Source organism: Alexandromys fortis, unplaced genomic scaffold (genome assembly GCF_014885135.2).
Source record: "Alexandromys fortis isolate MF-2015 unplaced genomic scaffold, M_Fortis_MF-2015_v1.1 scaffold_220, whole genome shotgun sequence".
NCBI lineage: Eukaryota > Metazoa > Chordata > Mammalia > Rodentia > Cricetidae > Alexandromys > Alexandromys fortis.
This window is the reverse complement of record NW_026068099.1, coordinates 2,092,303-2,104,783: the sequence shown is the minus strand read 5'-3', so window position 1 is coordinate 2,104,783 and position 12,481 is coordinate 2,092,303. Positions and strand designations below refer to the sequence as shown.

The 12,481-nt window shown below is 51.5% G+C and overlaps 1 protein-coding gene across 17 annotated transcripts in view; it reads left to right on the top strand.

Moving 5' to 3' along the window:
• Tns1 (tensin 1) overlaps positions 1-12,481 on the top strand; it is a 217,421-nt gene that overhangs the window by 145,378 nt on the left and 59,562 nt on the right. For all 17 annotated transcript variants that reach the window (XM_050123778.1, XM_050123776.1, XM_050123777.1 and 14 more), the window contains 2 exons: positions 835-900; positions 1,959-2,075. In XM_050123778.1, coding sequence (XP_049979735.1) covers positions 835-900; positions 1,959-2,075 — 183 coding nt within the window. The remainder of the gene's footprint in view (positions 1-834; positions 901-1,958; positions 2,076-12,481) is intronic.

The following is a 12,481-nucleotide window of genomic DNA, read 5'->3' as shown; positions in this document are numbered from 1 at the left end:
TCAATCACTATTAAGGAAATTCCCTACAGGCTTGCCTACAGTCTGTCCTTATGGCGGCATTTTCTCAAATGAGGTTCCCTCTTTTCCAGTGACTCTAGCTCGTGTTGAGTTTTGGCATCAAACTATCCAGCACAGTACTGGAGGGAATCAGTGGAATAAATAACAACCTACCAAGATTTAAGAAGAAAGGAGGCTGGGTGTGGAAGAGTATGTCTGTAAACCTGGTGCTCAGGAGGCTGAGACAGGAGAGAGTTTCCTACAGTGTGACCCTGTAGGAAAAGAAAAAAAAGAAGAGGGAGTAACGGGAGACAAATAATTTACCTTCATAGCAGTGAATCAAGCAGGCTTTACTTAGAGCCTGGAAATAGTGCTGCAAATACAGACTGTGACGTAGAGCCTTGAAGGTGGACTAATGTAGTCAGAACTGAAAGGGTTAAGCTTGCCGCACACTAAGTAGAGCTCTGGTGAGGCTATGGCCTGCAGTTCCAGACGTGTGACTGGGCTGGGTCTGTTCCCCCGTTGGTCATGTGCTGGCCTAGTGTGCTTGTGAAGCCCTAGGCTTGATCCCCTGCACCTGTGATTTCAACACTCAAGCGTTGGAGGGAAAATGGTTGAAGTCTATCCTTAACGACATAGTGAGTTTGGGGCCAGCCTGGACTACCTGAGAACCTGTCTCAAAATATTTTTTCCCTATGTACATGCAACTTCCTCTGTGTAAAAGATTATATGTATTATATTATTAACTATATATACACATATGGCTGCATTCTTTTCTATAAGAAACTTTTCTCTTTAGGGATATGGGACCCATTTTCTCCTTTCTTTCTCTTTTAGATGATCGATTTCCTGATTATGGCAAAGTGGAGTTTGTATTTTCCTATGGGCCAGAGAAAATTCAAGGTACAGATGACGTTTTAGCCCTTTCCCTGCAGCCTTGCCTTCCCCACCTCACTCTCAGCATCCTCCCACTGGTCAGCTCTACAAACATGATGGTACTTTAGAGGTGGGTCAAGGTACAGGACCAGGGCATCAGAGTGGACTTCCAGCTAAATCTGATCTAGCTCCTTAACTTCAATATAACAAAAATAAATGCAGACAGTGAGGCGCTGAGTTGACAAAACTGTTCTGGTCCCTGTAGGTCACCATCTTGTTATATTCAGAGACTGAGGGCCTTGGCAGATGGAAGGGACAGCCAGAGCACATTCCGAGGTGTTGGGTGGATTGTGGGTATTTATGAACCAAAGTGGCTCAACCTGAAGGCCAGTTTAATAATAACCTTTCTTCCTCTTGACTCTAAATATGGAGACCAGTTGCTCTTTATCTTATTTGAGAACAGAATGGGAGGAGATGAAGTTAGGTTACTGGCAGAGGGACCTTGAGTAGACTAAAGAAAGGACTGCCAGGCCAGGACGATAGGCTACCCTGGATGGCCTGGCAACTGGCTGAATTGACTCTGAGGTTGCAAAAGAGACTGGCCTGTTCTTATGGCTGTCTGTCTGGAATAGGGAGCATCTTAAGTGGGGGCAGGGCACACCTGCGATGTCCTTTTCCAGGCTGTGTCCTCTCAATGTCCTGCCTGTGATGTCCCTGCTGTCCCCTCTTACAGGTGGTCCAGGACAAGCCTGTCCCTATCCCTTCTCCAACCCTTGCTCCTGCCCCAGGGCCATAGATGTTATAGGAGCAGCCACCCAGTGGGTGCAGGCATGCTCTCTCTCTAGGGTTTGTGGGGGGGGGGGGGAGGTCCTTTCTTTATCAGTGCCCTGTGTTAATCTGCCCCTATGACCTGGTCCCAAACTCCTGGAATCTTCAGGTAACCCAAGTCATTGTCCCATTCTAGACATTCAAGACAGCAAACAGTTCATCAGGGATGGCCCATAGGGGAGCTCACTGGTCTTTTGCTTCACTAGATGCTCATCTCTTTTCTCCTGTCCCCTCTGTCCCCTGCTGTCTCCCCACAGGCATGGAACACCTGGAGAACGGGCCTAGCGTATCTGTAGACTATAACACCTCGGACCCCCTCATCCGGTGGGATTCCTATGACAACTTCAATGGACATCGTGAGGATGGCATGGAGGGTAGGTGACCCACGAGTGCCAGGCTCTCACCAAACTGGGCAGCCCTGGCCTGTGGAACCTTGGTTCTCTGGGGTCTTTGTAGAAGGGGCAGCTATAAGTGCAGCTGGAAGTACCTGTTCCGTCTCTTTGGAACCTGCCCTCAGGTGTCTCCAGGCTGTGTCTGTATTTGTAGAGGCCAGAGAAGGGATATGTAGATGAAGTATTTGGGGACCTAATAGTATATATAAGGATCCAGTGAAAATATCTGAGAACTCAATGTGGCGTTTCAAGATGCAAAAGGGGGAAAAATGCTGCAGAGCGGCTACTGTGTCTGTGCCTACTTAACGTGCCTGAAAACACAGCCTATTTCCTGCTCAGCTGCAGTCAGGTGTGCTCTGGAGAGTTCTGTGGCCGGTCCATTGGTTTGTTTGGCTCTTGGAATATGTAGGAGGTTGAGGGGCAGAGTCTCTGAAGATGAGCTTGCTAGATTGAGCACAAAGTCTTGCAATGCCACCTTGGGTTTGGCCCTTGGCTTGTTTTCTGATTCAGCCACAGGAAGGCAGGATGTTAGAGCAGGTTGGAGGGTCCCCTGCATCTGTCTTCAGAATTGGGGTAACTGAGGTCTTCTGGAAGGTGGGACCATGACTTGCTCCTCAGACCCAGGCTGTGCTCTCTCAAGGACACCAGCGACAACCTCTCTCTACACCAAAGCCAGCTGGGGCTTGCTCTGGTGATGGAGTGGTACCGAGGAGGGAGAACATGGCCTGGGACTCTCACCTGTTTCCCTCCTCTCCGTTCTCCTCTGTCGCCCTTGCCCAGACATCCTGTAGGGCTCTGACCTGGAAGCCATGCTGCAGCCATCAGACAGACCGGAGGAGGGAGGCTAGATTAGAATTCAGGGGTTCCACGGGAGTGCATTTATGCGTGGCACCACCAGGTTGGTGGCTTGCTCTTGTACCCTCTCAAGGGGCCTTCTTCTCCCACTCTGATCCTTGCCCCCACACCCAGTTCCCGTCTTCTGAGTGGCTGAGGGGCCTGGGTGTGGGGTGGAACAGAGGAACGAATGAATTGTCTCTGCAGCTGCCGCCATCAGCCTCCTTGTTTCCCTATTGGGGAAGTTTGCATTTTTAACAAGAACACTTGGCAATTTGAAGGAATTTTTAATGCCTCGCCATTTCTCCCTGGTACAGAGTCGATGCGGTGATAAGTGTAAAAATATTTTGTGAGCGCTAACGTGCCAAGAGAATCAAAGGTAGAATAATTAAGGGTTGGAAGGATGCATGGAGCCAGCTCGAGGGAAGGAAGAGGAACAGAGCTAGGGTCTGAGGGGAACCTGGAGTAGCAGGTTCAGAGGACAGGCAGGACAGACGAGGGAGGCCCTGGCTGGCTCTGCAGCCCTCACTCCATGATGTGCTTCCCCAGCAGGGGATGGAGCTGGCAGGACCTTGGGCCAGTAACGAGGTCAGCTGGTCCTATCAGGACAGAGGGGCTGCTATATGCAGGCAGAGAAGCTGGCCCTTTGCCCGTAGAGGGGCAGATTAGGGGTTTGCTGTCCCCTTCCCTGCCTGGCCTGACAGCCTAGGGTGGAACAGTTGCCGGGAAATGGCTGCCTTGTGCTCTGATTGTGTGTGTGTCTTGTGGCCTGGCCCTGGGCTGCATTCCCACTGGGCCTGGAGACCACCAAGGCTAGCCCAAAGCTTGAGCATGGATTGTGTTCCAGTCCTGTCCTTGTCTGGGGGCCTTTCCGTGGGAGGCTCTCTATCCTGGGACCCAGAGGGTAAAGGACTATGTGTGTGTCTAATGGTTAAGAGGAGGAAACAGGACTGCTTAGACTGCTTGTCACCTTGGTTGTGGGTAACACGTGGTTCATCTGTGCTTAGGCTGGGAGGAGGAGGCAATGAGGGAAGAGAGGAAAAAGAAGGAAGCCCATATTGGAAGTAGGCTCTGTCCAGGGCCAATGGCCCGGGAGAGAAGTACTTGCCATCTCAGGGACTTCTTCCTGGGGGTCTCTGGTCCTAGCTGTCTTGGGTAACCATCTGAAGGCACCACAGGTGGGCCCTAATGGACAGACATTTGCTCTCATGGTTCTGGATTTTGAGACCAGGGCTGGTGTCCCTGAGGCCTGTCCTCTCGGCGTGTAGACTCTGCCGTTGCCCTGTGTCCACCTTTGTGTGTCTGTATCCTGATCTTCTCTTTATATGCAGGACCTGCCTCAGTGGCTTTCCTTTGCCATAACTGATTCTTTCTTCAGCCACTGCACTGTGAAGCCTGTGGCCCAGAGGGGATGGCTCAACCCATCACGTGTAGGATGGAACTTTCTGTGTTCCATGCAGCTGGACATCCCGGCTCAGTTTTCTGAGTAGGGAGAAGTGAGAATCCTGGGTTGTGGTGGAGAGCTGTCTGGCCCCTGCTGCTCTCCTCCTTGAATCTTCCTCCACCTCCCTCTGAGTTGGTGTGGAGCCAGTCAGCTTGGCCTTGGCTCACACCACAGTTGGAGCATCCAGGAGTCCCATTAGCTCTTTGGCCCGAGCTCTGAGCCCCCGTGCCCAGGTCCCAGCACCTCTTGGATGGGGGTGGGGGTAGGACTTTGTTTTTGTCTATGCTGCACAGAGCAGTGTCCAAATTCTCCCAGAGGGTTCCAAGACACCACTTTCTGAAACAAGTTCCAGTAGCAGGGTGGGGTGGCCTCTGCTCCTGAGAAGCTGAAGAGCCAGGAAACCGAGCTGACCCAGTGCCCTCCACTTGCTGTCCTCTGACTTCTTGGCCATTAGCTAATGGGAGTTAGGACTGGGGACCAGGGCGTGGAAGCAGATTCTCAGACTGGAAGTCAGGGTGAAGGGAGAAGGAAATTCATCTCATGCCTAATGGGGGTGGCAAGGATGCTGTTATCTGTCACTTCTGGGTTGTGCTTGTGTGAGGTACCCAGGGTAGATGGCAAGGGATTTGGTTTTGATGTCCAAACTTTTATGTTCTTGGGCTCTGAGGAAAACCATATATTTTCTCAGGGGAGAGTTCTAATCCTTCTTCAGTTTTTCTGTCTCAGCTGAGAAGAGTCCCTCATCTACAGTAAGGAGTCCCTGGTCTGGGTTGAGCTTGTCAAAGGAATGACTTTTTTGAGAGGGAAGGAAGAAGGGAGGGAGGGAGAGAGAGGGAAGGGGAGAGAGAGAGAGAGAGAGAGAGAGAGAGAGAGAGAGAGAGAGAGAAGGGGGGGGGAGAGAGAGAGAGAGAGAGAGAGAGAGAGAGAGAGAGAGAGAGAGAGAGAGAGAAATGGGAGGAAGATAGAGGAGGGGAAGATGCCGCAAACAGGTAACAAATGAGGAGAAAGACACAGAGGAATGACCCAGAGAGATGGAGAGGAAGATCTGGGCTAAGGGTCCTGGACATCCTTGATGACCCCTTCCTGTGGGTCTTCACTTTTAGTTCGCATAGAAATAGGATGTGGGGCCGGGCTATGGTGGCGCACGCCTTTAATCCCAGCACTTGGGAGGCAGAGGCAGGCGGATCTCTGTGAGTTCGAGACCAGCCTGGTCTACAGAGCTAGTTCCAGGACAGGCTCCAAAACCACAGAGAAACCCTGTCTCGAAAAACAAAAAACAAAACAAAACAAAACAAAAAATAGGATGTGGGGGGGGGGCTGGAGAGTTGTCTGGAGAGTTGGCTCAGAGCATGCTGGTTGCTCTTCCATAAGAGGATGTGAGTTCAATTCCCAGCATCCAAATGGTGGCTCACAGCGTCTGTGACTCCAGTTCTGGGGCCCTGATACTCTCTTCTGATCTCTGAAGGCCCCAGGCACACAGATGGTACATATACACACATGCAGGAAAAACATCCATACACAGAAAATAAAATAAAGATAAAAAGAAAGAAATAGGATGTAGGAGTAGACAGCATTTCTTCTCATTTTGAGCTCAACCAGTGTTTTCTTTGGGAGCTAAAAAGAGGATGAGATGGTCCTGACTCATTTATCTTCTCAACTCTTGAGTTCCATAGGGGAAAGAAATGGCAGAGTGGTTGCATCAGTCAGCATAGGCTAGCAGAATCTGCAGTAACAAACATCCCCATTCACATGGCTTCCTCCAGTCAAGCATACTCCCCGCTCAAGGTATCTGTCCACCGAGGATAGGAATAGGCTTCTGTTCATCCTAGTTTCCCTAGTGAGGGGGGTTTCATCTAGAAGTGTCTCTCTCATTGATGCCACTTGTCTGGAAAACAGGTACCATAACAGGACCTTCCACCTAGGAGTGGTGCTTCCGAGTCAGGGAGGGTCGGTGCCAGAAGCAGAGTGTTTGTTAAGTGCTATGTTGGCAGGACTCTGTCTGTGGCAGCCATGCTGGAGTAGATACGACAAAGATGGGGTTTTATGAGTCCTGTCCTGCTGAGAGGCCCCTGTCCCTTTCCCCTCTTCTCTATGGGAATCATCTACTTCTCTGACGCTCTCTTGGGACTAGGACACTTGCCTCCAATGGCTGGAGAGTTACCCTCCCCCAGCCTTCAGGTTCCTTATGACTGAGTTAAGGGAACTGGATTCCTAAGGGGACAGCTCTAAGGAAGGATGGTGCTGCTGCTGCTGCTGCTGCTGCTGCTGCTGCTGCTGCTGCTGCTGCTGCTGCTGGTGGCTGTGAGGACTATAGCACATTTTGGTGCTGGATGGCTTTGGTTAACCCCCCAGGCTCCATTAGCCGAGCACTGTCTGTCACCTCTAGGCCTAGTCAGAGCATGTAGGAGGTGATTATAAAGCCACTTGGTTTTGTTCACCTCTGCCATTTTTCTCTGCTCTGCACTGCCCTGTCCCCATGATGCTAAGGCCAGTTCCATTTCTTCTTGGGTTACTCTGACATGATGGAAGATCCAAAGTGTTGGTAAATTCAGACATCAGTTCAGAGTTGGCAGCTCACCTTGTCAGCTCTTGCCTGGCCATCACTGTGTGTGTGCACATGTGTGTCCGTGGCAGGTTTGTGTTTGTGCGGTGTGCATGGGCACATATGTACACATGTTTATGTGCATATGTGTGTGCTTAAAGGGCATAGAAAGTTTGCTCTTCCTAACGCTAGGGAGAGAGGAGATGATGTACATTCTAGAACTTTCTTGCTTGCTGGGCACCATTGGGAGGGTGGGCAAGTCACCTGTAGATCCGGAAGAGTGTAGGTTTGTGGCTCTTGAGTCCCTTGTCAGTAGATCTGGAGACTTCTCAGGTAACCTGGTAGCTTCTCTGGCTGTTCCTTAGTCCCTGTGCTGTTCTCCTGGCTCCCTTGGGTAGAGAGACCCTGAGATGTGAGTGCTGTGTGGGTATTTGAGAGATGTGGGTACCTGCCGTGACAGTGACGTGTATAGTCATGAAATGGCCTCTGGGAGGATTCTGGGTTCCTCTTTAAAGAAGAGTCGTCTCTAATATGCTGGGCCAATCAGTGGATTCAAATACAAGATTGTTATGACCCCCATGACCCAGCATCTGCCAGCCACCTGCTTAGCATTGCTCCCCGTGGGCTGGGGCTGGCTGGCCCTGTCCTGATGCCCTTGGTCCCTCGACTGGCCCGCCCTGCACTGCTGCTGGCAGGCTTGAGCAGCAGTCTGCGTCCGGAGCACGTGGTAAGCTGATCCCTTCTCTGCTGAATGGGTCTTTGGTCTCTCAATCTCTGCCATCGGGAGGAGGTGGAAGGCTGGAGCCACATTCTGAGCAGTGCCAAGCTTTCTGCCTGCAGCCCAGTGCCCAGATGGAGGCTGGGGACAAGGAACATGTTCTCTGTCCCTTCAGGCCCTGCTCCCCTTCCTTTCCTGCCAGACCTGGAGATGAATGTAAGTGACCTGGCCTCGGCCTAGGGTACCATGTCCTCATCCATAACCAAGAATGGGATTTAAGTTGCCATTGATCACATGTTTTTCTGACCTACTAAATATGCTTCTGTCTATCCTCCCCTCTCCCCTCATCCCTCTCACATCCCCCCTTCCCTCTGTTCTTCTATTCTTCTACCCTCCACTTCCCTTCCTCTCTTCATCCACCTCCCCTCCTCCATCCTTCCTCCCTCTCCCCTTTCCTTTTTCCCTCTCTTCCCCCAGTTCTTAATCAATCACTTACTACAAGTAGTAGGCAATTAGTCCTGAGGTTTGGCAAGCCAAGTCTGGGGATGATTGGGGACAGGAGTAGGGGTGTCACATAAGTTTTCCAGCCATCCTGAACCCACAGCCAAATGGGGAAGGGTCCTGGCCAGGGGATGACGCCTGACTCAGAGCAGTTGGCTTCATGACACAGGGCTGGGCCCTGGCAATGGATATAGCGTCATTTCTCAGATCTAAAAGTCAGGGACACTGATCAAAGTCTAGAAAGCTGAGGTTAAGAAAAGCACTCAAGGCCAGGTGTGGTAGCTGAGGCAAGAGGAAAACCTTTTTAGAAAAAGAAATTACAAGCAGTCACGTCAGCCTGGCTCTCCTGAAGGCTGAGTCTTTAGTGGATGCTCGCTAGATCTGTGTGAGGTAAGGGTGAATAGAACGAGGGTGGGGTGGGGGTTGAGGGGGGGAGGTACAGATGCTGTGTGCTGCTCAGGGTGAGTTCATGCTTCCTCAGCCACACCTGGGTCCTGTTGCTGCCTTGCTGTTCAAGGTACAGGGCTTTCTCTCTTTAGATTTCAGTCTTTCAGAGATCCCTTTTCTAGGAGACGAAGAGCTGTATGGTGTCGCAGCGGAGCAAGCCCTGACCTCTTGGCTGGCAGGCTGTCTAACAGGGGAACAGTGTAGACATGTCCTAGGATCGCACCCACGGTTTTGTCACTGGTTCCTCAGATTTACCTGGGCAGCCGCAATTGTTACCAGCCAGCTCTAGTGACTATTGACCCCTGGGAGGGCTTCAGACTGCCTTAGAATCCAGACCCTCAGTGGGGAGGGTGTTCTTTCTAGATTCTGGAGTATGCTTCTCAGCACTGGGGTGTCTGTCCCTGCTTTGGGGATCCTTGGCCTCACTCCCTGTCCTGAATGTTTGCCTGGGGTGACACCCGAGGCTGGTGCAGTGTCTGCCCTCTGCCTCGCTGTAAGCAGCTCTACTGCTGACTGCCCGGCCCTGTTCTGGGTACCTGTCTCCCCAGCAGCTTCATCAAAAAGTTGCTGTCTGACCCCAGCTTCCTGGGGACCTTTCATGCTACAGAGTTGTCCTTCCTGCTGCAGAGCCCCGCCCTCCGGGCCGGTCTTCTGGCCTGCTTTCTATCCCACTGACAGTTTGGGGGCTGTGTTAGGGAAATTGTTTCAAGGATCTAGGTCTAGCAGAGGCTCAGTGCTTTCCTGGATGTCATCCCTCCCTCCACTTCCCAGGCTGCCCATGGGTGATTTATCTTTTCTAACCTCCTTTCCTTTCCACGCCCCTTCCTGCCAGACCTCCCCATGAAGCTTATGGGCTTCAGCAACAGACTGGCTCTCTCAGGAATGTGGAAGTGTCTCCTAGTGTCCTATGGGGGAAGGGTCTCACTCAGGAGGGCCAGTCCCTAGGCAGGCAGGGCCTTGAGGGTAGGTGCTAGCATGGGCTTGGGTTCGGGCTGCTCTGGTCAAGTCCTAGCTCTGCCTCTTGCCTTTTGTTGGCCCTTGGCAAGGTGCTCAGCCTTTGAGCATCAATAGTCCCATCTTCAAAATGGAGAGAAGGAAAGCACACGGCTTAGGACAGTGACTTAGAGGTTTATCACGAAGCCTTGCCTCTCGGAGGGACCTTGTAAAACACCTCTGGAAGCGAGTCAGACGACCTTCTAGACATCCCAGCTAGAAGCGGACCTTTAAATCAGACCTTTGCTTTCTTGTCCAGTGTCGGCTCCCACTGTCCTAATGCAGGCTGCACCCCCCCCAGGGTGGCTCATCTCTTGGGTTTCACTTCCCAGGGTGGGTCTGCACTCCAGCACTGGTCACAGCCCCTCCAAATACCACATGCCAGAATATAGACGAGAAAAGGCATGGTTCTAGGTCACCGTGAGCCCACCCACTGTACTTAGTGGAGGAGGGGAAGGAGCACAGATCATGTGTGGTGGGTGGCACCTGGGCCCTCAGTAGCATGGTGCCCTCAGTCCCCAGGCATTTGTTGAGGGCCTGCATATGCCGGCCTCTTGATTCCCCATTTGCTGAGGACAGGACAGTGAGGGAAACAAGAGCCCAGGGCTTGTGTTTTGGTGGAAGAAGGCAGATGGTTTAAAAGAAAATCAGGGACTAGGGTGATGGCTCAGTAAACTGCCCGCAGAACCGTGAGGATCTGCATCTGACCCCCAGAGCCTATGTAGATGTCTGGCATGATGGTGGCATGTGCTTGTGATCCCAACATGGTAAGGCAGAGATGGGAGGAGTCCTGGGGCTTGCTGACCAAGCAGCTCAGCCTACTTGATAAGTTTCAAAAAAAGAGAAAAAAAAAAAAGAAAGAAAAAAAAGATAGACATCACCTAAGGAATAACATCCAAGGTTGCCCTCTGACCTCCATGCACACCTGCACAAATGCACACACACAGAATTAAAGGCACAGGATGAGAAGGCATGTAAGACAGTATCTCAGTATGTCATGAGACAAGAGAAACTTGAGCTCTGCTTGTGAAAGAGTGATTGGGATGGGCAGCCGGCATGGCGGTTAGGAATTTAAACACAGGGATTACCCATTTTAGGTCTTACTAAGCGGACAGCAAAGACTGGAGGAGGACTGAGCTGCCCAGGTATATAACTAGGGAAGAACATTCCAGGTGATGGGGATAACAATTGCAGAAGTCCTGGGCCAGGAGCCCAGATGTTTGGGGATCATAAGTGGGGGCTGGTGTGGCTTAAATGGAGGCTGTGATAGAATACGTCCCATCTAATGGGGGCCAGGTCACTTAAATCTGTAGCCATTGTGTGGATTGCAGTGACTTTTCCCCTAAACTCTTCCACCAAATGGTAGATGATGACGATCTTCCCAAATAGCACATCAGAGGCGTCTCTCTCTTTTTTTTAACTGCATAATATTCTACCATACCTATGTGCTGTGTTTTATTCACGGAAATTCATAGTATTTTCTTGAAAACCTAGATTTAAGTAACCGATCTTTTAGGTTATTTCCAGCCTGGCTTTTTTGTTTCTAGAAAAGTTGTCATGGGCCATCTTGGGAATGTGCTGTTTTTATTTGTGTAAGTCACAGGCCACCTTTCGCAGGGGGATGGGCAGTGACAGGTTGGCCCCCTTAAGGGCTGTACTAATTGACATTTGCAGCCAGAGGGCAATCTGCTCCCACACTGTGTTCACCCCCTGAGCGGAATACTGTAGAAGAGCCAGGACTTCCTTACCTCTGCCCATGATGAGGGATGGAGCCGGAGTTCTGGTACCCACTGTCTATCATCCCAACACTTCTCCCTATTTCTTCACGTGAGTAGGAGTCTGCGGGAAACCTGCCCTCCTGTCCCACGCAGCTTTGAGATTTGGAACCCCAGGAACAAGGACCTGAGTTAAAACAGGAAACCTGCCTGTCAGCCCACGGCTGTGCCTGTATCATCGAGACCCTTGCAGACCAGTGGCAGGGCAGGAGAGGCCTGCCTCGGCAAGCTGGAGCCACAGCTGCCTTTTCGCTTGTCCCCCTCCCATTACCAGCCCCAGGGGAGCAGCTTGGGCGTTTTGGAAGGGCGGGGTGGGGGGGGGACGACACTGGCTAATTCTGCTGTGGGTGGAGGTGCAGCCATTGCAGGGTCAACTTGCTCAGGGATTAAGTTTCAGCATTTCTCCGATGAAAACAAATCGGCCTCTTTATTGCTCTGCTTGGCCTTTGGGACCACTAAAGGCTGGTGCATATTTACAGACTTCCTGTAAGTCACTGCTTCTGCCCTAGCCCCAGGGCAGAAAATAGCTTCAGATGAGTTTAGAGCCTCTAGCCAGTGGCATAACCAACAGGAGAAGAGAAACAGGTGCCTCAGCCAGTGTCTGGCTGAACATCTTCCCTAAGGTGGGCAGGCCTCCAGTAACCTCCCGTTGCTCAGAGGAACAAACCAATGCTAGCCACAGTCACCTCTTGGTACCCTTGGCTGGGACTCCCCATCTGCTGTCATTGCTGTCTGGTAACACTGCTGAGTGAGGCCCCTCTCTTACCTAGTGGACGGTTTAGAGAGAGGAGGCCTGCGATGGGGATCTGGTAACCAGGAGAACCCTTGTAGTTATGGGCTGAGAAACGGGAATGGGTGATGTTTCATTTTTCTCTTTTTGGTTCTTTTGAGACAGACAGGGTTTCTTGGTGTAGCCCTGGCTGTCCTAGAACTTGCTCTGTTAGACCAGGCTGGCCTCAAACCCACAGATCTCCTGCCTCCTGCCTCTGCCTCCTGAGTGCTGAGATTAAAGCCAGGTGCCACCACTGTCCAGCTTCAGGACAGTTTTTCTTGAAGTTGGGGTGAATTTTTCCACCCATGCACCTGTGTGGGTGACATGAGTGATTGGGGCTAGTGTCCGCAAAGGAACAAGGC